Consider the following 24,821-nt stretch of genomic DNA (forward strand, 5'->3'; position numbering starts at 1 on the left):
CGTGTGCCTGTGGTCCTAGCTACTCAGGAAGCTGAAGCAGGAGGATTGCCTGAGCCCAGGAGTTCAAGGCAGCAGTGAGCTATGGCAACATCACTCTAGCCTGGGAAACAGAGCAAGACCCTGCCTCTTAAAAAGAAAAATATATATATAGTTACAGGCAAATTCACATATATTTTCTTCTGCCATCCTCACTGTCTACTTTTTCCTTTCTTGAAAAATAATGATATAATGTTGCCCTTTGAATGGGAACACGATGCTCCTGCCCCACATTCAGAAGAATACTGTTTTTAAACTGCTTATGTAATACAACTGCTAATTCTTTGTCTTACCCAGTGCTCTTTGTAACCCAAAGCCATTTGGCCAGCATTCAAGGTTTACTATGAGGATATGAAACAAAGCAGGTAAGTCTCCACATGGAGACTGAACTCTGACCTCAGAGGTTGAGTGCTTTAACTAAACTTAACCAGCGGTCAGTGTAATCCATTTTGAGTGTCTACAACAAACAAGGTATGTATACTAGGCAAGAGAGAGACAGATGAGACACAGCATGCCCTTAGGACTATATATTCTAAAAGTGGCTAATAAAAATAAAAGAGCTGATACTCTAACACGTAATGAATTATACTCTACGCCTATAAACCCTGCCCTGACATCTCTCTTCTCCCCGAAAAATCTTTGCTGCAAAGAAGAATGTGATAAATGACAATTTCTTTGAGAATCAGAGGACTGAGTTATTTTTATTGTGGAGAGGTATAATGCATGAATATTTAAGAATATCCAATTCCATTACAGAAAATCAAAGATACAAATAAGAGAGGTGAAAATGAGTACAGAGCAAACAGCTTGAGAAGTTAGACACCGAGAAAGTAAACAGGGCATCTGTGTGCTAAACACAGGAAGGAATGAAAGCACTCGGAACCACCAAATATTCATGAGACCAGAGGAGACACAAAATACTCATGAAGGCATTGATATGAGGTATTAAGCCAGCCAATCCAACTGGTAGTATCCACTTCTAGAGCTACGTGCCCCCTGCCCAAGAAACAAGATGAAATCCATAGCTGCTCATCATGCTAACTGACAGGCAACAGGGTCAGTCAGGTCCCTACATGTAAAGGTGATATTTAAAATTTGCTTAACAACAAAAAAACCACAAGTGTTATGTGGTAGGAAACAGAAGGGGCGAAACTTGAGAACAGAGGATATTTTTGTCAGTGAAAGATTAATACAGGAACACGTCAGCAAATTCCAAAAAAGAAGCATGAATTAGTAAAAATGCAAAGAAATTATAGGTATGAGCCACCATACACACCCTGTTTTAGTTCTTTTCTAAAGTGGATATGAGATAAATGGAATTAGGCCAGGTTCAAATTCATTTTTACCTAGTCTTTCCACTGTTTCTTCAACTATAATTTTACTTCAATGGTTCACCTTCTCACAGTCTTGACTAGGTTTCTCCACTACAGAAAAACATGAAAGATGATTCTATGCCCATTAGAAAGGCAAAATGAAAATCTAGGAACTAAATGGAATAAAATTAGTTCCTGTAAGAATTATGACCACCTTTACGGAAATGTTTAAAATTCGTTGTTTTACTAATAGGATGCTCCTGAAATTTTAAAGGTAAAATCTGAACAACAGTAGAGTAACCTCAAATTCCAAGTGAAAGTGGTAATAGGACAAAACTTGAATAACAGCTACAAAAAGGTGGTACTTCAATGCAAAGTTAAGTTCAAAAACAAATCCAGAGGATAGCAGAGAGTCTAGAAAGAACTTGAATAAGGAGGCGACACCAGGAAAGGCTGTAAAGGGAGTGACACTGTGGTGGGGAGGTGTTGAGGGGAGGCGAGAACAACAAAGTCATAACAGAAAAACAGGATTTGGTTGTACTATTTACATGTTTTCCATGAGAATTAGCAGTTCTTAAGGTCATTTTTAATCACATTATGCATTTTCACCTGCATAATCCCCTTAGACCATGTTCTTTTCCTTACTGAAATGAACAATGCCCATCTTAAGTCATCTTCAAAAAAACCTATTAATTTGGCAATGTCCCATCAAAAGCTAGAAAAGGGAGGGCAAGATGGCTCTAAAAACATAAAAACCTAATTCAATTTTTAAAGTTAAAAACATGTTAGAACAAGACTTCCAATGTTTTCACTCTGGTGCTTGCCTGAAGTTTGAAGCCCAAGTTTCCATGGATTCCCAAAGGCAAAATTAATCACCTTTATCTTTCACAGTGGCTGTGAATAGGGGGTAGAGAGTGGTGGCCAGGGTACGGGGTAACAGAACAAGAAGAATTAAGAAATATAATCTGTGGCTGGGCGTGGTGGCTCACACCTGTAATCCCAACACTCTGGAAGGCTGAGGTGGGCAGATCACCTGAGGTCAGGAATTTGAGACCAGCCCAGCCAACATGGGGAAACCCCAACGCTATTAAAAATTAGCCAGGTGTGGTGGCACATGCCTGTGATCCCAGCTACTCGGTAGGCTGAGGCCTCTCTATTAAAAATACAACAATTAGCTGGGTGTGGTGGCGCATGCCCATAATCTCAGCTACTTGGTAGGCTGAGGCAAGAGAGTGGCTTGAACCTGGGAGGCAGAGGTTGCAGTGAGCCCAGATTGGGCCACTGTGTTCCAGCCTGGGGGACTAAGAGGACCCTTTTAAAAAAAAAAAAAAAAAAAAAAAAAAAAACCACTGTGGCAGTGAGGAAAAAACTGAAAACAAATGTTCAATAATAGGGAAATTATTATCATTTGTTACAAATGTTACAAAGCCACAAAAAATATACATTATGTGTCTATAATGAAAGAAGAATCTAAAACAAATTGTAAATATGACCTCAACTATGTAAAACACACATTCAAGAGACTAAAAATAAATACACCAAAATGTTAACACTTCTTGCTCTAGTTGATGGGAATACAACTGAAGTTTTTATGTTTTATTTATTTATTTATTTATTTTGAGGCAGCATTTTGCTCTTGCTGCCCAGGCTGGATGGAGTTCAATGGCACCATCTCGGCTCACCGAAACCTCCGCCTTCCAGGTTCAAGCGATTCTCTTGCCTTAGCCTCCCAAATAGCTGAGTTTACAGGCATGCACCACTATGTCTGGCTAATTTTGTAGTTTTAGTAGGGACGGGATTTCTCCATGTTGGTCAGGTTGGTCTCGAACTCCTGACCTCAGGTGATCTGCCTATCTCAGCCTCCCAAAGTGCTGGGATTACAGGCATGAGCCATCGCACCCAGCTACAACTGAGGTTTTTATTTTTGCATTTTTCTGTATTTTGCATATTTAAATATATTATTTTTATATTCAAAAACTTTTTTAAAAGCATGGAACCAAGGACATAAAGTTTATTTTTAATCACTAAGAATGTTACAGAGGTCATTTAAATATTAATATTGTTCCCCTCTTTAGAAAGAAAATAAGCCAAATTAATACAAAGTTATAATAAAAGTTTAGCAAATTAAGAACAAAACACCCCATTTACTAAGTGCTGTCTGTGTGCCACACACTGTGGAAAGTCACTGTGACATGTGTTATCTCATGTAATAAATGTGTGGGTTTTTTTTTTTTTCTTTTAGAAAGTGTATTTATCAACCATTTCAGTATATATCCACTGCTTAGGACCCTATTTTAGAGCACCACCAAGACACCTGCTGTAATTGCCAAGAACCTACAGAAACAGGAATTCCTACAAAACCAGTTCTCCAGGGCACAAAGCAGAGACCTATGTAGTGGAACTGTATAGATCTTAAAAAGTAACTCATCCAAACTTTCCACAACTTTTCACAATAGGTTTACTGAACGCTACGTCAAAAAAAGGCGGCATCTAAAATTCTAGTAAAATAAAGAAATAAAGTTCCATACATATCTGAATGAATTATAAATTATACTAACCAAGAGTTTTCACGTATATTTCCTGTTTCTTTCTAAAAAAAATTAAAACAAATCTATATAAAGCCATTCATGACATTAGCCATTAAGCTAACAGGAATTAATGCTGGGTTTCAACAGTTACTCAAAATCTACCATATTTCAAAATTATACACCAAAATGACATATTTTCTTGAATAGATACATCATAGTTTGCAGGTTAATATGGACTATCAATAAATTAAAATTAATTTATGATTTCAAGTAGGATAAAGAACATAAAATCCATATGGCAAACACAAATTTAAAAATTATAAAACCTAAGCCAGGAGTTCACTAGCTTATATCCTACTCTTCTTCTGAACACAAAGCAGAAACTCATTAATCCTATCATTTCAGAAGTTATAAAATTTCAAAAAGAGTTTAGGCTGATGTTTACCTTTAATTAAAGCTTTCATTTTCTCACATATCCCTTTCAGTCCATCCTGCATAACAGAGGTAGAGTAACCTTCAGAAAGCACTACCTTTCTGTTTTGCATAATAAAAGCAATGACCTCATATGCTTGTGGAATGAATAATTTTTCATGTCTCAAAAATCTTTAATAACAACCTATGGTCTGGTCATTTAGCTAGTGTTACTGAGTATCAAAATAAACAAAACTGACATTTCAAATGAGTCTCAACAACCTCCCACTGTCAATACCCCTTTACCTGGCTCTAAACTCCTACTCCTTGATAGCTCTCAATCCCTTACCCCAGCGGTTCAACCACAAGCGCTCCGGACTCCTGCCAGTCTGCTGGCTACATTCGCCAGCCTCATTTTAGCATTACTTCCTTTCCCATCTAGTATCGAATCCATGTATCATCTCTTGCTACTTCCTTAGTCTTCCTATACTTCTATTGCACTCACCCTATAAAATCCCAGCCCTGATCAATTTAACTACTTCTTCTGCTCTTATAGCCAATCTGCAGTCTATTGTTAAAGAGCATCACAACTTCACAAATCAGTAACTCTCTAAAAGCAGTATCCACGAAACCTCAGCTGGAACCTTAATGCTGGCCAGATACTCTTCCTCACAGAGCTCACGGGACCACATTTCTCCAGAGCTATGCTCAACCTTCCTCACCAATTCCCAGTCCCCTGCCTGCCTATTCCGGCGCAGCAGTCTCACCTGGACAAGTAATAGAAGCTCCAGACTCCATCTGAGTAGAAGAATGTTTCTACCCACTGTTCAGGGATAATTTTTCTACCTGTACCCAGTTTCTCGCCCACTCCCAATTCATCAGGGAGCATGTCTGTACAATTAAGCTATCTATGGATCCATTCTTCTCATCACCACAAAACAGCAGTTTCCTTTACCCTAATCCCAGGTCTGTGAATAACTCTTTGGACTTGCAGCAAAAACTCAACCACAATAATTATTCACTTTTCTATAAAATGCAGAGGACAAACAAATGATAAAAAAAAAAAAAGCACCCCACAAGGTACTAGAAAAGGATTGAGTAATTCCTAAAGGTATAAAAGATAGAAGATAAAATATACTTGAGGAAGATTTGTTCTTTTAAAGACTCACTAAGACTTTTCTCCATAATGTATTAAATTATTTTTGTTTTAAATAAACTACTACTAAAAAATGATGCTTTTACATAGGAATCCTTATAAAGTCATAGCTGCTTATAAGAGTTAGAGATTTGGTAAGGACATGTAAGTCAAATTGATTCTGTGGTTCTTGTCCTTTTTTGAGTCACATACTCCTTGAAAAATCTGATGAAAGCTGAGAATTCCTTCTGAAAAATACATGCATTGTGCTTTGGGAGGCCAAGGCAGGAGGACTGCTCCTGGAGAAGGCCAGGAGTTCTAGACCAGCCAGGGCCAACACAGCGAGGCCCTATCTCTACAAAAAGTAAAAAAAAAAAAAAATTAGCTGCGTATGGTGGTGCACACCTGCAGTCCCAGCTACTACGGAGGCTGAAGAGGGAGGACTGCTTGAACCCAGGAGTTAGAGGCTGCATTGAGCTATAATTGCTACTACATGGCAACCTGGGCAACAGTGCAAGACACTGTCTCTTTAAAAAAAAATTTTTTTTTTAAACACTGATTTTTGAATAACCATGTTTTCCTCAAGTTAAAATTTATTTACCTTTTAAAAAAATCTTTGGAGCATTATTACTTTTGTAATCATGAAGGAAAAAAGAGGGGAAGAATAAGATTTGTGCTTCTACCCCACATACCTTTCAAGTTTCTAATAAAATAAAACCTATTCTGACCTGTCAGCTTTCCATGGAAAAAACCAAAAGGTGAGGGAAGGCAGAATAATCTATAGAGACATTCTGGCACATTTTTTTCACTTACACTGAAGAGCTAGAGGAAAATGGAAACTCTCCAGCAAAGGCTATACAAAGTACGTGGTTTTACACAGAGCGTTACACAAGTACATGGAAGCTTTAGTCACAAAACAGATATTCTTAGAATGTTTCCTCAGCCTAGATAAGTGTTCCTGGAGCAGAATTTTTGCTCATAAGGTTTTTGCACTCATAGCTGGACTCTCTGAGGCTTCAGGGAAGGCAAGCCATGGACACATAGGTTAAAGCTCTGTTGGCATTCACTGGGTAATCCCTAGGTTTCCCCAGTTATACAGTGGAAAAAGGAAGGAGAAAAGGCCTGTAGGCATCAGAATGCATGAAACTATAATCAACCAAGAGGCCACCTGATATAATAAAAACTAACTTCCTGAATTCAATACTATTTCACTTTAGGTTATTGTGAAATACATCTTTCTCTGGCTAGTGAAAAGATGAACATTGGTGAATATATGATCTATTCAATTAATTTTAAAAGAAGAGTTAAAATGTAATACCAATAAGACAGACTATCTTCTCTCTTCCCAGTCACAAAACATACATGATTAAAATAGAGAAGACAAATGGCATTACTTCTAATTTTGGCTCTATACAGTGCTTATCCAATGCTACAGGTATAACTCTAAATGGCATGGCAGAGAATTCTACAACAAAATTTTAAAAATACTTGCAGCAAAAAGGATCTAGAGATTACTGTGTAAATTGTATAAAATAAAGTCTGATGGTTAAATTTGAATTAAGATGTCACAAATGTGTACCAATAATGACTTTTCCAGGAAATGAAATTTCACAATATTATAACCAGCATAATTTGCACAAACGTCCACCCCTCTTTTCATCAGAGTTGGCTCTGAGGGAGGAAATCATGTTGGTTACATGAATCCTTTTAAGATCCAATTTAAGTAAACTTTTTCACGCTTCACAAGTAGAAAAAAAAATCTAAAATGCTCTTTGTTGCTTCATGAGGTAAAAACAAATAACTCAGGCCTGGTGTGGGGGCTCACACCTGTAATCCTAGCACTTTGGGAGGCTAAAGTAGGCAGACTGCTTGAGCTCAAGAGTTCAAGACCAGCCTGGGCAACATGGCAAACCCTTGTTTCTATTTTTTAAAAAAATTAATTTAAAAAAACCCATACACCACACACAAACAAGTAACTCCACTATTTCTTATTCAATAAATAAAATACATTTTCGGTTGGGAGCAGTGGTTCATGGTTGTCTATAATCCCAGCACTTTGGGAAGCCAAGGCAGGAGGATAGCTTGAGCCCAGGAGTTCAGAACCAGCTTGGGCAACACAGCAAGTGCTCATCTCTGTTTAAATAACAAACCTCACAAATTTGCACAAAAATAAATCCTCACTGAAAAATCTTAGGCAATGTTTTTCAGTTCATCCAAAAATTATTTTTAAAATTTAGTTGTACACTGGTAATCACAGCTTCAGAAGAGAAAAACAATGAACAAAGACAATGCATACATAAAATCAAAATATAAGCAGTACACTAACAAACACTCAAGGATAGCAGTATCTGATCTTATGAAGTTGACAAATTGTTTAATAAATTATTTATTTCAAAATCTATAATATAAAAAGTACTTTATTTAATTCATTTATTTTTTATTTTTGAAACAGGGTCTTCCTCTGTTACCCAGGCTGCAGTGCAGAGCACAGTGGTACAATCATACCTCACTGCAGCCTCAACCTCCCGTGCTTAGGTGATCCTCCCACCTCAGCCTCCAGAGTAGCTAAGACCACAGGCCTAAGTCTCAGGCATGGCTATGCCTGGCCAAAAAGCATTTTTAAAGATTACTCTACCTTTGTTCAAATTAGAAAACCACAGTCACCTAATTCACTGAGTTTTCAAAATGCAGCTAAGATAGAAAAAAGATGTAATTATTTAATCAGGTAACGGCTCTCCAGGGCAACTACTCTCATAAGAGAATTTAATAGATTTGCCAATTACAAAATAATGTTAATTTCTATAATTGCCTAGATACTGTCAATTCAAATGTCAAATGCCCAAATGTCAATAAAGGGTGACTAACCAGATAGTGTGGCACATGCCTGTAGTCCCAGCTCAGGAGGCTACGGCAGGAGGATCACTTGAGCCCAGGAGTTCAAGGCTAGCCTGAGCAACAAAGTGAGACTTCATCTCTAAAATAAATAAATAAAGGTGACAAAATTTACCATTTACTTTCAGAATTTTTCTTAATCTAAAAGGAAAAATCATCTTGATTTGTCAGTATTTTGATAGGCACACAGTCTTTCCTTTCCACATGGCTAATGATGATGAAAAACAGGAAGTCCTAAGAGATGGAAGGGTGGAGTGGTATAATGGCAGAAAGTTTCCATCTCTAAAATATTAAAGCGCAGAACCTCAAGACTAAAATAAAAATAATTTGGCCTGGCATGGTGGCTCACGCCTTTAATCCTGGCATTTTGGGAGGCCGAATGGGGCAGATCACTTGAGGTCAGGAGTTTGAGACCAGCCTGGCCAACATGGTGAAACCCTGTATCTACTAAAAATATAAAAAATTAGCCAGGTGTGGTGGCACACGCCTGTAATACCAGCTACTTGGGAGGCTGAGGCAGGAGAATCACTCGAATCCAGTAGGTGGAGGCTGCAGTGAGCTGAGATCCTACCACTACACTCCACCCTGGGTGACAAAGCAAGACTGTCTCAAAATGAATAAATACAATTTAAGAAATCTCAAGCTATTATAATACTTCAGAATTCTGCTAATGATGTGTTCTTCAAAGAATATTACAAATAATCATTTCAAATGCTTAAAAAACAAAATTGGCCGGGCGCGGTGGCTCAAGCCTGTAATCCCAGCACTTTGGGAGGCCGAGGCGGGTGGATCACGAGGTCAAGAGATCGAGACCATCCTGGTCAACATGGTGAAACCCTGTCTCTACTAAAAATACAAAAAATTAGCTGGGCATGGTGGCGCGTGCCTGTAGTCCCAGCTACTCAGGAGGCTGAGGCAGGAGAATTGCTTGAACCCAGGAGGCGGAGGTTGCGGTGAGCCGAGATCGCGCCATTGCACTCCAGCCTGGGTAACAAGAGCGAAACTCCGTCTCAAAAAAAAAAAAAAAAAAAAAAAACAACAACAAAAAAAATTATTCCCTGATTGAAAGGATATATAATTTCTCCCATGAGAAGGATTCCTACATAAAGGAAAGCCTGTATTTATTTGACTCTTGAAGGCCCTAAAGTGGAAAGAATGCTACATGACAGTATTAAGACATACACGTATTAAGTTAGAATTTCTCCATAAACACATAGTGCTTTTAAAGCCCATTGAAACCTTATCAGGGCTTTTTAAAAACTGAAGATTACCATACTATCAATTACTCTTCCTAAAATAACTAAAATAAATTTGCTAAGACTCACTTGTAGAAACCAAACAATGTATTTTCTCTTTTGTCCAACTAAAAGGGTGCCAATTAATGGCTATCTAGTTTTAAATACAAATGAAAACATAATTTTCTTATAGAACATGCACACATCTCTCACAAAACAAGCAACATCCAACAACTATACCCCTTCCCCAATTCTGTCTTTGATCCTCTAATACTCCCCACAGTACCTACATTGTGCCAGATCTATCATGACTATATTTGACAGAGGAGTTTGTTCACCGACCAGGTAATTTATAGTTTCTTCATACCATAAAGGTTGGGAAGAGGGCATGTTTCCTGTATTAAATTACACTGAGTATTAATTAGGCCTTCAGGCTAATTTTGCTGTTAATGTAGATTGTAACATGCTGCAGCTAAAGTAGTATTTAGGGAAGTTTATTAGAGCACAGAGATCAAGACAGGAACAGTGATGGGTTTGACTAATTCCCATGGAGGTTAACTAGCCTTAGAGTTACCTGTGTTAAGGCAGCTCTGAGCCAGAGACAGTTCTATATAAATCACCGCCCTTGTTGCAAAAACAACTTAAAGCACGTACGTAGACAGTACGTCAGTTGGTTTATATAAAAACTGCCATCTTTCCTTTTAAATTTCCCTAAACCACCATACACAAGTTAATCTTTTACTTTACTCAGGCTCCCAGTGTTCTACGGCCATAAAACTTACTCTCTTCCTTTCTAAATTTTGCTAAAAGATTTGATCTTTCCCTTGATAAGAAATACCAAGATATAAAGAAGCACATTTATAAAACTCTTAGCCTTACCCGAAACTGATTCAGAAAATAACTCTACAATAGCAGGTACTCTACCTGTTCAAAATAAAGTTCAATCTTCTCTTAAGTCCTCAAGTTCTCCTTACTTAATGTCAATAGATTTAGCAGACAGGAACTCACACTGTGCCTTGATACGCTGTTGACAGACAGATGTAAATAACTAGTAACAATGACACGCCAGGAGTCACGCCAGGAAATGACTGAACACTATTCATCTCATGATCCTCACTAAACAAGCATGGGCTCAGCGTTAACACAGTCGTCAACGCTAAGAGGAAGAGGCTGGGCATGGTGGCTACGCCCGGAATCTCAACACTTTGGGAGGTTGAGGTGGGAGGATCATTTGCGCCCAGGAGTTCAAGGCTCTGGGACTGCCACTGAACTCTAGCCAGGGTAACAAAGTGAGAATCTGTCTCAAAACAAACAAAACAAAACCAAAACACTACAAGGGAGAGACTTAGAATTCTCCTCCTGCAGAGAAAATTCTCTAATTGAGTATCACAGCACTTTAGGAAGAGGAGCTTTTAATTTACTCCACAGAATCAGACTCTCAATGTAGGAAGACAGCTTAAATATCAGGTGAGAATGGCCGGAAGCAATGGCTCACGCCTGTAATCCCAGCACTTTGGGAGGCCAAGGCGGGTGGATCATGAAGGAGTTTAAGACCAGCCTGGTCAACATGATCTCTTCTAAAAATACAAAAATTAGCCAGGCATGGTGGCGTATGCCTGTAATCCCAGCTCCTCAGGAGGCTGAAGCAGGAGAAGTGCGTGAACTGGGACCCAGGAGCCGGAGGTTGCAGTGAGCCTGGGCTACACTCCAGCCTGGGCTACAGAGCAAGACTCCGTATCAAAAACAAAACAAAAAAAAAAATGTGACAATGCTATCATACGTGCTGCTCAGTAAGGTAACATTCAGCTACATGTGACTACTGAGCACTTGAAATGTGGCTTGTCCAAATTGATATGTGCTATAAGTATAAAATACACACCAGATTTTATAGATTTAGTATGAAATAATGTAAAATATCTCATTAACTTTTAAAATTGATTTCATGTTAAAACAACATATACAGGATTAAATAAAATATACTAGTAAAATTAATTTTACCTGCTTTTTACTTTCTTAATATCACTATTAGAAAATTTTAAATTACTTATATGGCTTACATTATTATTATTATTTATTTATTTATTTATTTTTCTGAGACAGAGTCTCTCTCTGTCGTCCAGGCTGGAGTGCAGTGGCACAATCTCGGCTCACCACAACCTCTGCCTCCCGATTCTCCAGCCTCAGCCTCCTGAGTAGCTGGGACTACAGGCACATGCCACCACACTCAGCTAATTTTTGTGTTTTTAGCAAAGACAGGATTTCACTATATTGGCCAGGCTGGTCTCGAACCCCTGACCTCATGATCCATCCACCTTGGCCTCCCAAAGTGCTGGGATTACAGGCGTGAGCCACAGCGCCCAACAGGCTTACATTATATTTCTATTGAAAACTACTGCTAGAGACCTACAGCCTTAATTCTGACAGCAAGCAAGAACTATCACTTGGCATTTCCCAATTACAGAGGTCATTTAAAAGCCAAAAGACACTGGATATGGTGGCTCATGCCTGTAATACCAGTGCTTTGGGAGGCTGAGGTGGGAGGATTGCTTGAGGACAGGAATTTGAGACCAGCCCAGGCAACATGGCAAAACTCCACCTTTACAAATAAATACATAAATTTAAATGTAAAAAGCAAAAATAAAATATGTATATATATATATATATATATATATATATATATATATATATTTTCTCTTCACTACCAACTTAATTGAGAGAACAAGATAATTTGAGAGACTGTAAAAATCATCAGCGGAATCACTTTGTCTTTGCACCATTTTAAAGGCGCGGTGGCTCATGCCTACAATCCCAGCACTTTGGGAGGCCAAGGTGGGGGATCCCCTGAGGTGAGTAGTTGAAGACCAGCCTGGCCAATATGGCAAAACCCCATCTCTACTAAAAATACAAAAACTAGCTGGGCATGGTGGTGGGTGCCTGTAATCCCAGCTACTTAGGAGACTGAGAAACTTCTTGAAACCGAAAGGCAGAAGTTGTAGTAAGCCAAGATCGTACCACTGCATTCCAGCCTGGGCAACAGAGTGAGACTCTTGTCTCAAAAAAAAAAAAAAAAAAAGACTACTTCAAAAAGGCAACAATAACACAGGAAACAAAACCACACTTCTTAAAAAAAAGATGAGAAATACTGCACACTAATCAAGTTTTTCTAATAAAGTATGTCTAAATGCTTATCATAAAGTTCATCTTTAAGGTGAAATGGACATTCCCAGCACCTGGGACCTCAGAAAAATAAGATACACAAAATTCTGTCTTTTTATTATTCAAGTACCTTCAATCACAAACAAGTAAACTATTAATGTTGTAAAAAGGGAATATTAAAATGTAATTCTCCTTCCTTAAAACCAAAAAAAATAATACCACTCAAAAGCAAAATAAAAAATGTCATCAGTTTTTCTAGGACTCAGTGGGCTTTGGTACACAAACATTATGAAATAAGACAGTGTATTTTAAAGTATGTGTTTTTTTCTTTTTCTTTTCTTTTTTTTTTTTTTTTTTTTGGAGACGAGAGTTTCACTCTCGTTGCCCAGGCTAGAGTGCAATGGCACGATCTTGGCTCACCGCAACCTCCACCTACTGCGACCTCTGCCTCCCAGGTTCAAGCAATTCTCCTGCCGCAGCCTCCAAGCAGCTGGGAATACAGGCATGCGCCACCATGCCTGGCTAATTTTGTATTTTTAGTAGAGATGAGGTTTCTCCATGTTGGTTAGGCTGGTCTCGAACTCCAGAGCTCAGGTGATCCACCCGCCTTGGCTCCCAACAGTGTTTTTTAAACCACAATGTGTTTATTTTTCTTTTTTTCTTTTTCTTGCTTTTTTTTTTTTTTTTTAAGAGGCAAAGGCAGCCAGGCACAGTGGCTCACGCCTGTAATTCCAGCACTTTGGGAGGCTGAGGCAGGCAGATCACAAGGTCAGGAGTTCAAGACCAGCCTGGCCAATATGGTGAAACCCCATCTCTACTAAACATACACAAAAAATTAGCCAGGTGTGTTGGTGCATGCCTGTAATCCCAGCTACTCGGGAGGCTAAAGCAGGAGAACTGCTTTAACCCAGGAGGCAGAGGTTACAGAGAGCCGCCACTGCACTCCAGCCCAGGTGACAGAGCAAGACTCTGTCTCAAAAAAAAAAAAAAAGAAAAAGAAAAGAAAAGAAAGAGTCTGTGTTGCCCAGTCTGGCTTCAAACTCCCGGCTGCAAGTGATTCTCCTGCCTTAATCTCCCAAAGTGCCAGGATGACAGGTATAAACCACGTCACTCAGCCAACACAATGTGTTTTTTTAAAGTATATTTAAAAAGTAAGAAATTCAACGACACATTTCTATGAGTGAACCATGATGACAGCATTCTATTTTATTTGATTTAAAAGTATTTAGGACTCCAGGTCCTGGAGGGGGAAAAAAGTATATTTCTGAATCTATGAAAATGTTTTTTTAAGAGGAGAGGGGAAGGCAGCTCAGTAATGCAGAGGTTCAGAGGATGCAAAGTCACTTCTAGAAAATTGTCAGTGAGAAAATTGTATGACAAAAGAATTCAAGGACATTAAGATCAATGAGTGAGTTTCCAGAGCTTGTACAACAGTTGATTAGATATTTTCTATGACGTCCTAAGAAATTTTTAATCCACAAAAGGTCATACTTGGTTGTCAATTCTTCTGAGCTTCATCAGGTGAGTATAATCTTCAGACTATTTGGTAGGTGATACATTCCTTAGGAACCTTTTCCTTGTGCATTTCAATGCCAAACTCAATTATGCTCTCGGCAGAGTAAGCAGATAGGATTGTACATATTTTAAGGCAGGAGTTGGTTGGCTGCCGTTTCTTGCCTTGGTGGTAAGGATAAAGGGTAAAAGCTCTTTCTGAGTTTGATCCTGAAACACCAAAAACACTCTCAAAGAACCGTGTCTTCTAACATTGCCCAATAGGTAAAAAAGACTGCCAGAACTTCCATTACAGCATCCTATTTTTAGTCTTCAAAATTAGGTCTTTTAAATCGCATCCCACAGTACGATGTGTTTGACTAAGTTTACGCAAGGAATAAAATAAGCATTCTAAAGTCTTAATCTTTTTAAGCTTTGAAAGGAATTGTAAGCTTTTAAATCTTAATTTTTAATCTCAACTTTAAGTCTTTCAGACACACAAACTGAAAATAAAAAATTAAGGAACATATTGGCCCAGGGAGAGGAACGGAAGGGAGACACCAGGCGGTTCTAGACCACCAACGTGGGGGCGATGGGGAGGACCAGGTGTGGGGGGGACACCCGGCTGTGGGCCACAGGGCAGAAAGGAATGGAGACAGAGGGAGCCGCGCGAGGAACGACTTCTGGCGGGAGATCCCCAGGGAGGGCGGAACTGGCGCGACGCGCAGCAATGGGAGACCCACAGCAGCTGAGGAAGGAGAGGAAAACAGGCGACCTGAGAGGGGGCGGAGGCGAGGGGACCGGGCTACACCTCACCGAGAGGGCAGAGGCGGCGCTGCCGGAGGAGGACAGCGCAGGGGGAGGAGCGAGGGGCTTCGCCAGGGCTTTCCCTCCGCGCCGCGAGCCGGCGCGTCCCCTGCATCCCGCTCTTCCTCTCCTCACCTGGGAATCGGAGGCGAAAGGAGGGCTACCGCTGGGCGCCGGGTCGGCTTCCAGCCCCACTCGCTGACATGGCGGCCGACGTGCTGTCACGGAGCTTGCTCAGGTCTCCCGTGGCTCCGGTGGAGAAAACACCTCTCGCCTTTCCGCCCCGCCTCCCTCTGCGCACCCCTCGCGACCGGCCGGCTGGCGGCTGGCGGCCCTAGACCGCGGAGCATAGAGCACTGGTGGCTAGAGGGGAAGCGCAGAGCGCGGACAACCATAGAGTACGAGTCCGGACACAAGCCGGATGGTCTGTCGCTCTCCTCATTGGTCCACTCACAATCCTCGGGCGGCTGAGACGGGACGGAAGCGGAAGTGAGGGAGAAAAGCCCGAAGGCGCCGCTGTTCGCATGCGCAGGTTATAGTGTTTACTTCCGCCTGACGGGGCCCGGACGCAAGGAAATGTTCCACGTGGGATACCCTGCATGGGGTTCAGTGTAGTAGCGACCCTGGGTAATCCTCGCAACGGGCCTGAGAGGCAAAAACATGTGGATCCCAGTGGCCGGGCTTCCTCCGCGGCTGACGCTCTCCTCCTTGGTGGGCGCTGGTCGCTTCTGCATTTTAGGGGCTGGAGCGGCGACGCGAAAGCCCTTGCAGGCGAGGAACCGCCGTGGCCTGTCTGACTCCGCTCCGCAGCTGTGTCCCGATCCCGATTTCAGGAAATCGCCCTCGCGGGTGAAGTCTAAGTCCACCTTAGACTTTAACCGTTACATAACCAGTCGGAGATTGGCTGAGACCATGGCGCGGATCGTATGCGGAAAAAATAAAACAACTCCACACCTATTTGTGGAGTGCAATGCAGGTGAGTTCAGTTGGATTGCATTTTCTTGGATGTTCATCATTTATTCAAACTTATTGATCGTCCTTGGGTGCTATTTAAGATGCTGTTTTTTGTTTTTAAGACGGAGTCTCGCTGTTGCCCAGGCTGGAGTGCAATGGCCGGATCTCGGCTCACTGCAATCTCCGCCTCCCGGGTTCAAGCAATTCTCCTGCCTCAGCCTCCCGGGTAGCTGGTACTGCAGGCGCACGCCACCACGCCCAGCTAATTTTTGTATTTTTAGTAGAGACGATGTTTCACCGTGTTAGCCAGGATGGTCTCGATTGCCTGACCTCAGGATCCGCCCACCTCGGCCTCCCAAAGTGCTGGGATTACAGGCGTGAGCCGCCGCACATGGCCTGAATAATAATTTTTTAAAGCACCATTTCATATTATGGGGAGTCAGTTCTGTTTAGGCTTGACAATCTCTTTGATGTTTAAAGCATCCGTATGGTCCATGGGTAAGCGATAGGCTACAGGCAATCTATTTTTTTTTTTCTTTTAAGAGGTAGTGAATCATGGTGATGAAGAGTGCAAGTTTTGGCTGGGGACGGTGGCTCACGCCTGAAATCCCAACACTTGGGGAGGCCGAGGTGGGTGGATCACTTGAGGTCAGGAGTTAGAGACCAGCCTGGCCAACGTGATGAAACCCCGTCTCTACTAAAAATACAAAAATCAGCCAGGTGTGGTGGCGCGCACCTGTAATCCCAGATACTCGGACTGCTGGGGCAAGAGAATCGCTTGAACCCAGGAAGCAGAGTGTGCAGCAAACCAAGATTGCCCCACTGCACTCCAGCCTGTGTGACAGAGCAAGACTTTGTCTCAAAAAAAAAAAAAAGAAAAGAAAAGAAAGAGTGCAAGTTTTGCTGTCACTGACAGTGATTTCAAAGCCAAGCTGCACCACTTTTGATGTTGGAGTCAAATAACTATATCTAAACTCTTGTTTCCCTATATGTAAAAAGGAGAGTGACATCTACTTTGGCGATGCTGTCAGATTTAAAATCAGATAAAAGTTTGATATTGAAAGAGGTTATGTTGTTTCTTGTGCAAATAAACTTTTCATTCTGTCAATGTGCTAGGTCCTGGAATCCTGACTCAAGCATTACTTGAAGTTGGTGCCAAGGTGGTTGCCCTTGAAAGTGACAAAACTTTTATTCCACATTTGGAGGTATATTTTTAGTTTCTAAAAGTATGTTATTGTTCGATCAACTACCTGTGAGTGGTTTAAGGAATTAAGCACACAGTTTTCTGAACAGAATATCTTTTAGGAGGCCATCTCTTAAATATCTTCTTTATTCTCAATGACTAGAATAGAGTTAATATTCAGTGCTTGTTGAATGGCTGAAAGATGAGGAGTTCTGAGACTTATTTGCTAGTTCTGTGGTCGGCTACAGCCTAGTTGGGTGACTTTGAACAAAGTGTATGACTGGTATCCCTAGAGTTGCTTCCTTGTTTCTACTAAGCTGTGCTGTGTTCCTGTCTTCTGTGAGCTTGGAGTCTAATTGCAGTAAGTGCTAATATTAGCTTATTGGGTCTATGTAACCTCTAGATTTAGGGTTTCAAAGGCAAGAAAGGTTGGCATACAAATTAAGTATCTTTTATCTGAAATGCTTGGGAACACAAGTGTTTTGGATTTCAAATTTTTTCATGTTATGTAATGTTTGTGTATACATAATGAGATCCCTTGGGGATAGGACCCCAAGTCTAAAAATGCCTTTTTTGTTTCATATACATCTTATTCATAAGGCCTAAAGGCAATTCTGTATAATATTTTAAATAGTTTTCTGCATTAAACAAAATTTGTATACATTGGGCCATCAGAAAGCTAAGGTGTCACTATGTCAGCCACCCATGTGGACAGCCTGGTTATTTGACATCATCATCATCATCCCCGACTCTGAATTTTCTTTCTTTTTTTTTAAAGACGGAGTTTCACACTTGTCACTCAGGCTGGAGTGCAATGGTGCAATCTCAGCTCATTGCAACCTCTGCCTCCCAGGATCAAGCAATTCTCCTGCCTCAGCCTCCCAAGTAGTTGGGATTATAGGCGCCTGCCACTACACCCTGCTAATTTTTGTATTTTTTTTTTTTTTTTTTTGAGACGGAGTTTCGCTCTTGTTACCCAGGCTGGAGTGCAATGGCGCGATCTCGGCTCACCGCAACCTCCGCCTCCTGGGTTCAGGCAATTCTCCTGCCCCAGCCTCCTGAGTTGCTGGGATTACAGGCACGCGCCACCATGCCCAGCTAATTTTTTGTATTTTTAGTAGAGACGGGGTTTCACCATGTTGACCAGGATGGTCTCGATCTCTTGACCTCGTGATCCACCCGCCTCGGCCTCCCAAAGTGCTGGGATTACAGGCTTGAGCCACCGCACCCGGCCAATTTTTGTATTTTTAATAGAGATGGTGTTTCACCATGTGGGCCAGGCTGGCCTAAAACTCCTGACCTCAAGTGATCTGCCCACCTGGGTTCTCCCAAAGTGCTGGGATTACAGATGTGAGCCACCACGCTCAGCCCCTGACTCTGAATTTATATGCTCCTGATAAGCCATCATTTTAAGACACATTTTGTTTTAACTGTACTAATGATTTTCATAAAAAAAAGAAAAAATGTGTTCAGAGAAGCTAAGCAGTACAGCAGCAGCAGCAGAATACCTGTGTCAGCTGTTGAACCGCAGAAGCACACAGTGGCAGGCTTTCAGTCTCCTGTGTGCTGTGTTTTAACTGAAAGGTTACTGTATGCCACATTTTATTTTTTTTTCTTAGGCAAGAAGAAACATCAGAAGCAGTTGAGGGACCAGGAACTGGGTTCATTAAGGATAAGGAGACATCCTGCCAGCTGGCTTTTCAAAATGCTCCCTATGGAGTCATCTGCCTCCTTAACAACGGTTTTTGTCTTAGATGACTCCCTTTGATTTTTATAACCTCAACTTTGTGTTATATGCCTGCATTTTGATTGCAACCTGTCACAGGTCAGGTGTGGATTTTTCCACTTTTGGCATCATGTTGGCACTCAAAAAGTTTTACATTTTGGAGCATTTCAGAATTTTCTGATTAGGGATGCCCAACCTATAGTCAGATAGTGTTGCCTAGAATTATGGCATCATCCAAATAGATTTTTCAGTGATTGCGCTTCTTAAAAAGCAGACACAGCCTGTGGTCCCAGCTACTCGGGAGGCTGAGGTGTAAGAATCGCTTGAACCCAGGAGGCAGAGGTTGCAGTGAGCCGAGATTACACCACTGCATTCCAGCCTGGCGACAAAGCAAGATTCCATCAAAAAAAAAAAAAAAGACACATTCACGTAACAGTAAAGAAGTGGAAATTCCTTGCATGTTTAGCCAGACTTTTATTTTCATTCTCCTTCCCTCTTTTATTTATTATTTATTTTTATTTTTTATGTTTTTGAGAGGAAGTCTCACTCTGTCGCCCAGGCTGGAGTACAGTGGTGTGATTTTGGCTTACCGCAACCTTCGCCTCCCGGGTTCAAGTGATTCTCCTGCCCCAGCCTCCTGAGTAGCTGGGATTACAGGTGCATGCCACCATGCCTGGCTAATTTTTGTATTTTTAGTAGAATCGGAGTTTTACCTTGTTGGTCAGGCTGGTCTTGAACCCCTGACCTCATGATCTTCCTACCTCAGCCTCCCAAAGTGCTGGGATTACAGGCGTGAGCCACCACCCCCAGCCTCTTTCCCGCTTTTGTAGTCTTCACATTCAATTTAGGAAATTTAAACTTCCCTGTGCCAACTTTATGAAACCATGCAGAATGGCTGTATCCAAAATTGCATAATGACAACAAAAAATTGTGAAAATGTCTGTCAGATCCAGTTGTTTAATTCTTTTAACACTATAAGCATTAAATTAGTGTTATTTGCCGGGCGCGGTGGCTCAAGCCTGTAATCCCAGCGCTTTGGGAGGCCGAGGCGGGTGGATCACGAGGTCAAGAGATCGAGACCATCCTGGTCAACATGGTGAAACCCCGTCTCTACTAAAAATACAAAAAATGAGCTGGGCATGGTGGCGCGTGCCTGTAATCCCAGCTACTCAGGAGGCTGAGGCAGGAGAATTGCCTGAACCCAGGAGACGGAGGTTGCGGTGAGCCGAGATCGCGCCATTGCACTCCAGCCTGGGCAACAAGAGCGAAACTCCGTCTCAAAAAAAAAAAAAAAAAAAAAAAAAAATTAGTGTTATTCTACGACTTACTGTTTTGAAAAAAATTCAAGGTTTTAACTAGGTTATTTAATTGATGTTAAATCTGGCGGAGTTTCAAAAATGTAAAGAAAAAAAAGAACACAAAATTGTCTGAAGATTTAAGATCCTGTTGTGATTCAGTAAACATAATCACCTGTAGTTTCAACTTGGAAATTAAAAACAAGAAGACAACTTTTATCCTGGTTTGAGAAAAAATAAAAAAGCCCATATTTAAAGGTGAATCTACAGGTTCACAAAGTAATCAAGACGGTACTAAATAAAATGTCTTTGTTTCTATATAAAGTTTGTTATTCTGTAACACAGTAGTTGCTTTTTCCTATAAGATCCTCAAGGCCGAGGCTTTATATACGATAAACCAAGACAGGTTAAATCACTTATTTGCCCATGGGTCTAAAAGCTAATAAGTGCTAGGGCTGAGATTTAGCCAGATTTGAAGACTTCAATCTATCCTTGCTAAAATAAGACTGGGTTTACCATAAAAGCTGATGTCTCTTCAGCTGAACATACACAGCTATTTCTGCAACAGAGGCTCATGCCTGTAATCCCAGCACTTTGGGAGGCTGAAGCAGACAGATCACTTGAGGTCAGTAGTTCAAGACCAGCCTGGCCAACATGGTGAAACCCCATCTGCTAAAAACAAAAAATTAGCCAGACCTGGTGGCTCATGCCTATAATCCCAGTTACTTGGGAAGCTGAGGCAGGAGAATCCCTTGAACCCAGGAGGTGGAGGTTGCAGTGAGCTTAGATTTTGCCACTGCACTGCAGCCTGGGCAACAAGAACAAAACTCAGTCTCAAAAGATAAAAAAAAAAAAGATCTTCAAGGTAACAGTTTAATTTTAAAACAATTGCTTTAATGAAAAACGGAAGGTCAAGAACTAGAGAATTTTTGAAACAATGATTATGATAGCAATACCAATAACAAAGTGTTTCTGAAGCTATAAATGTAAGGTAAAACTGTAAACATTGACTAAATCCAGTCTTTGATTAGAACTAGTTTTTTCTCTATTGAGGTTCTTATTTTCTACCAGCACTAACTTGTACTCAACCCTTATTACCTGTTCTCTCACTTTTTAAATAACCATTATTATGATAAATTGAAAAGCCGTTCAAATAAAATTTTGTGTGAATACATCTATTTGCCAGAACAAACAGAGAAGTAACAATGGGTAAACAGAGCTCTTGTGGCTCTAAGTCGGGGACTTCAAGTGATGTTCTTAGCGGATAATGCTTCTGGCAACCTAAAGTTTGTTCCTGAAAACTGAAAGGATTTTCAGTGGTGACGTTTCACTTTTTTTTTGTAATCTAAATTTAGAATTTTCTCTCTCCCATTTCCCTCATAAAATGTCCGAGACTCTGGCAGCGCATTGTGGTTCAGGCCTGTGATCCCTGCGCTTCGGGAGGGAGGCCAAGACAGAAGAATGGCTTGAACCCAGGAGTTCTAGAACAGCCTGAGCAAGGTGTCAAGACCCCATCTTGGGGAAAAAGAAATTTCCAGGACTCCACAGTGACAGTGTTTCAGTCAGAAACAGTTTATTTTCAAATGTGAATGTGCTACAGTATACATGTTGCGGATTGTATTCCTTAACTATAAATCATGGTTTGGTGTATCTATTTGAATTGTGGAAACTGTTGCAGAAGTAGCTGTGTATGTTCGGCTGAAGAGACATCAGCTTTTATGGTAAACCCAGTCTTATTTTGGCAAGGGTAGATCGAAGTCTTCAAATCTGGCTAAATCCCAGCCCTCGCACTTATCAGCTGTCAGACCCATGGGCAGATAAGTGGTTTCGCCTGTCCGAGCCTTGGTTTATCTTATATATAGAATAAGAGATGGGAATACCCAACTGTACAGGATTCTGATGAGGTTTAAATGTGACAGACTTTTTTTTTTTTTTTTTGAGACAGAGTCTCGCTCTGCTGCCCAGGCTGGAGTGCAGTGGTGCGATCTCGGCTCACTGCAACCTCTGCCTCCTGGGTTCAAGCAATTCTCCTGCCTCAGCCTCCCACGTAGCTGGGATTACAGGCACCCGCCACCATGCCCAAGTAATTTTGAATTTTTAGTAGAGATGAGGTTTCCTATGTTGGCCAGACTGGTCTCGAACTCCTGACCTCAGGTGATCCACCTGCCTCAGCCTCCCAACGTGCTAGGATTACAGGCTTGAGCCACTGCACCCGGCAAATGAGACAAACTTAATGGAAAGTACCTAACTTAATGATTAGTAGAAACTTAGGGGTTACTTGCCTTTTCTCTGTTCTTTTTCCTTCCTGTTTTTGAATCCTAATACAATCTAGTTGGTTTTTCAAATGTGACCTCTCTAATGTGTGAATTGAACTATTTATCCTGGAGCTTTGATGATTATCATGTTTAGATTGTTGAATGTTAACTGACAAATGCTAAAGCAAGAATGTGTGGTGTCCTCACAGAATACAAGTGTAATGAAGCCATGAAGCGTTCATTGTTTATACATTTTGTTTTCCTTTCTTGAGACAGGGTCCCGCTTCCATCGCCCGGGCTGGAGTGCAGTGCGGTAATCACAACGTACTGCAGTCTCAGCTTTCCAGGCTCAGGTGATGCTCCCACCTCAGCTGTCCAAGCAGCTGGGATTATAGGCACATGCCCCAACACCTGGCTCATTTTTTTTTTTTTTTTTTTTGAGACGGAGTTTCGCTCTTGTTACTCAGGCTGGAGTGCAATGGCGCTATCTCGGCTCACCGCAACCTCCGCCTCCCGGGTTCAGGCAATTCTCCTGCCTCAGCCTCCTGAGTCGCTGGGATTACAGGCACGCACCACCATGCCCAGCTGATTTTTTGTATTTTTAGTAGAGACGGGGTTTCACCATGTTGACCAGGATGGCCTCGATCTCTTGACCTCGTGATCCACCCGCCTCGGCCTCCCACAGTGCTGGGATTACAGGCTTGAGCCACCGCGCCCGGCCTGGCTCATTTTTTATATCTTTAGTAGAGACAGGTTTCTCCATGTTGCCCAGGCTGGTCTCAAACTCCTGGGACTACAAGCATGAGCCGCCATGCCTGCGCTGTTTATACCTTTTTCATCAAATGGAAATTCATTAGCTTCTCTTAATTACAAAGATTAAAATGCCTTTTTGGTAACTTGTAAGATTATGTCAATGCTATATCAGGGGTGTTCAATCTTTTGGTTTCCCTAGGCCACATTGGAACATCAACTGTGTGGGCCAGACATAAAATATGGTAATATGAACGGTAGCTGATGAGCCTTAGAAAACAAAAGGTCCATGCATACATCTCATAATGCTTTAACAAAGATTATGAATTTGTGTTGAGCCACATTCAAAGCCGTTCTGGGCTGCATGTGGCTCTCAGGCCATGGGTTGTACAACCTTGCTGTCTATGTTGACTGGTTTTTAGAGTTTAAACATAATCATATGCATTATATGGGTACTCTTTCTTTTAGCTTCCATGACACTAAACTCTTCTGATTTTCCTCCTTACTTGTATTCTCAGTTTCTTGTCATTAGATTTTGGGCGTACTCCACTTTCAGGGCTACCCACTATTTCTCCCTAGTGTAGACCCCTCTCTTAAATTACCTTCAACAGCCAGATTCCCACGCATTTGTATATTCAGTCTGGACCACTCCACTGAGCACCTTATTCAGGTATGCAGCTTTCTACCTGACATCTCAACAAAGGTGACGTAGTAGGCATCTATCTCAGAATTAACGTGACCAAATATATGATTTCCACCCCCAGTCTTTCCCTTCCTCCAGTCTTTTTAAAACCTCCCCTTGAAAGTGATTGTTAACATTTACTAGATTTTTCTCCTTTTTATTTTCTTTATTTATTTGCTTTGGAGATGGAGCCTCACTCTGCCACCCTGGCTGGAGTGCAGTGGCGTAATTTCTGTTCACTGCAACCTCTGCCTCCTGAGTTCAAGCAGTTTCTCCCATTTCAGGCTCCCCAGTAGCTGGAATTACAGACACATACCACCACGCCTGGCTAACTTTTGTATTTTTAGCAGAGACAGGATTTCACCATGTTGGTCAGGGTGTTCTCAAACTCCTGACCTCAGGTAATCTACCTGCCTTGGCCTTCCAAAGTGCCGGGATTACAGGTGTGAGCTACCGTACCCAGCCAAAATTTACTAGATTTTGAGCTGGGCACAGTATCACACACCTTGACAGACACTTGGGAGGCTGAGATAGGAGGATCACTTAAGGCCAGGAGTTTGAGACCAGCCTGGGGACATAGTGAGACTCATCTCAATAAAAAATAAGAATTTTTTTTTTTTACTGGATTTAGAAATAGGATAATATTCATAGGTTGAACTCAAATGCTTAAGAAAAACTAGGTGTTTGAGGCCGGGCGCGGTGGCTCAAGCCTGTAATCCCAGCACTTTGGGAGGCCGAGGCGGGTGGATCACGAGGTCAAGAGATCGAGACCATCCTGGTCAACATGGTGAAACCCCGTCTCTACTAAAAATACAAAAAATGAGCTGGGCATGGTGGTGTGTGCCTGTAGTCCCAGCTACTCAGGAGGCTGAGGCAGGAGAATTGCTTGAGCCCAGGAGGCGGAGGTTGCGGTGAGCCGAGATCACGCCATTGCACTCCAGCCTGGGTAACAAGAGCGAAACTCCGTCTCAA

At 41.5% G+C, this 24,821-nt stretch overlaps 2 protein-coding genes across 6 annotated transcripts in view; one reads left to right on the plus strand and one right to left on the minus strand.

Annotated features, from left to right (window-relative positions):
- CNST (consortin, connexin sorting protein) overlaps positions 1–15,347 on the minus strand; it is a 91,919-nt gene extending 76,572 nt beyond the window's left edge. The window contains exons 1-3 of one of the 4 annotated variants that reach the window (XM_032242188.1): positions 15,140–15,271; positions 10,485–10,574; positions 10,430–10,446 (exon numbers count right to left, since the gene is read on the minus strand). The gene's annotated coding sequence lies outside the window, so the exon portion shown is untranslated. Of the gene's footprint in view, positions 1–10,429; positions 10,447–10,484; positions 10,575–15,139 lie in introns of all 4 variants that reach the window. The other 3 variants (XM_032242189.1, XM_032242191.1, XM_032242190.1) reach the window with 3 other exon arrangements.
- A 175-nt stretch (positions 15,348–15,522) lies between these two features.
- Positions 15,523–24,821, plus strand: part of TFB2M (transcription factor B2, mitochondrial) — a 22,698-nt gene continuing 13,399 nt past the window's right edge. For both annotated transcript variants that reach the window (XM_032242192.1, XM_032242193.1), the window contains exons 1-2: positions 15,523–15,980; positions 17,075–17,163. In XM_032242192.1, coding sequence (XP_032098083.1) covers positions 15,665–15,980; positions 17,075–17,163 — 405 coding nt within the window. In that variant the 5' untranslated portion in view covers positions 15,523–15,664. The remainder of the gene's footprint in view (positions 15,981–17,074; positions 17,164–24,821) is intronic.

The sequence above is a fragment of the Sapajus apella genome, unplaced genomic scaffold, assembly GCF_009761245.1.
Source record: "Sapajus apella isolate SASKATOON/1434 unplaced genomic scaffold, GSC_monkey_1.0 scaffold49, whole genome shotgun sequence".
NCBI classification, from domain to species: domain Eukaryota; kingdom Metazoa; phylum Chordata; class Mammalia; order Primates; family Cebidae; genus Sapajus; species Sapajus apella.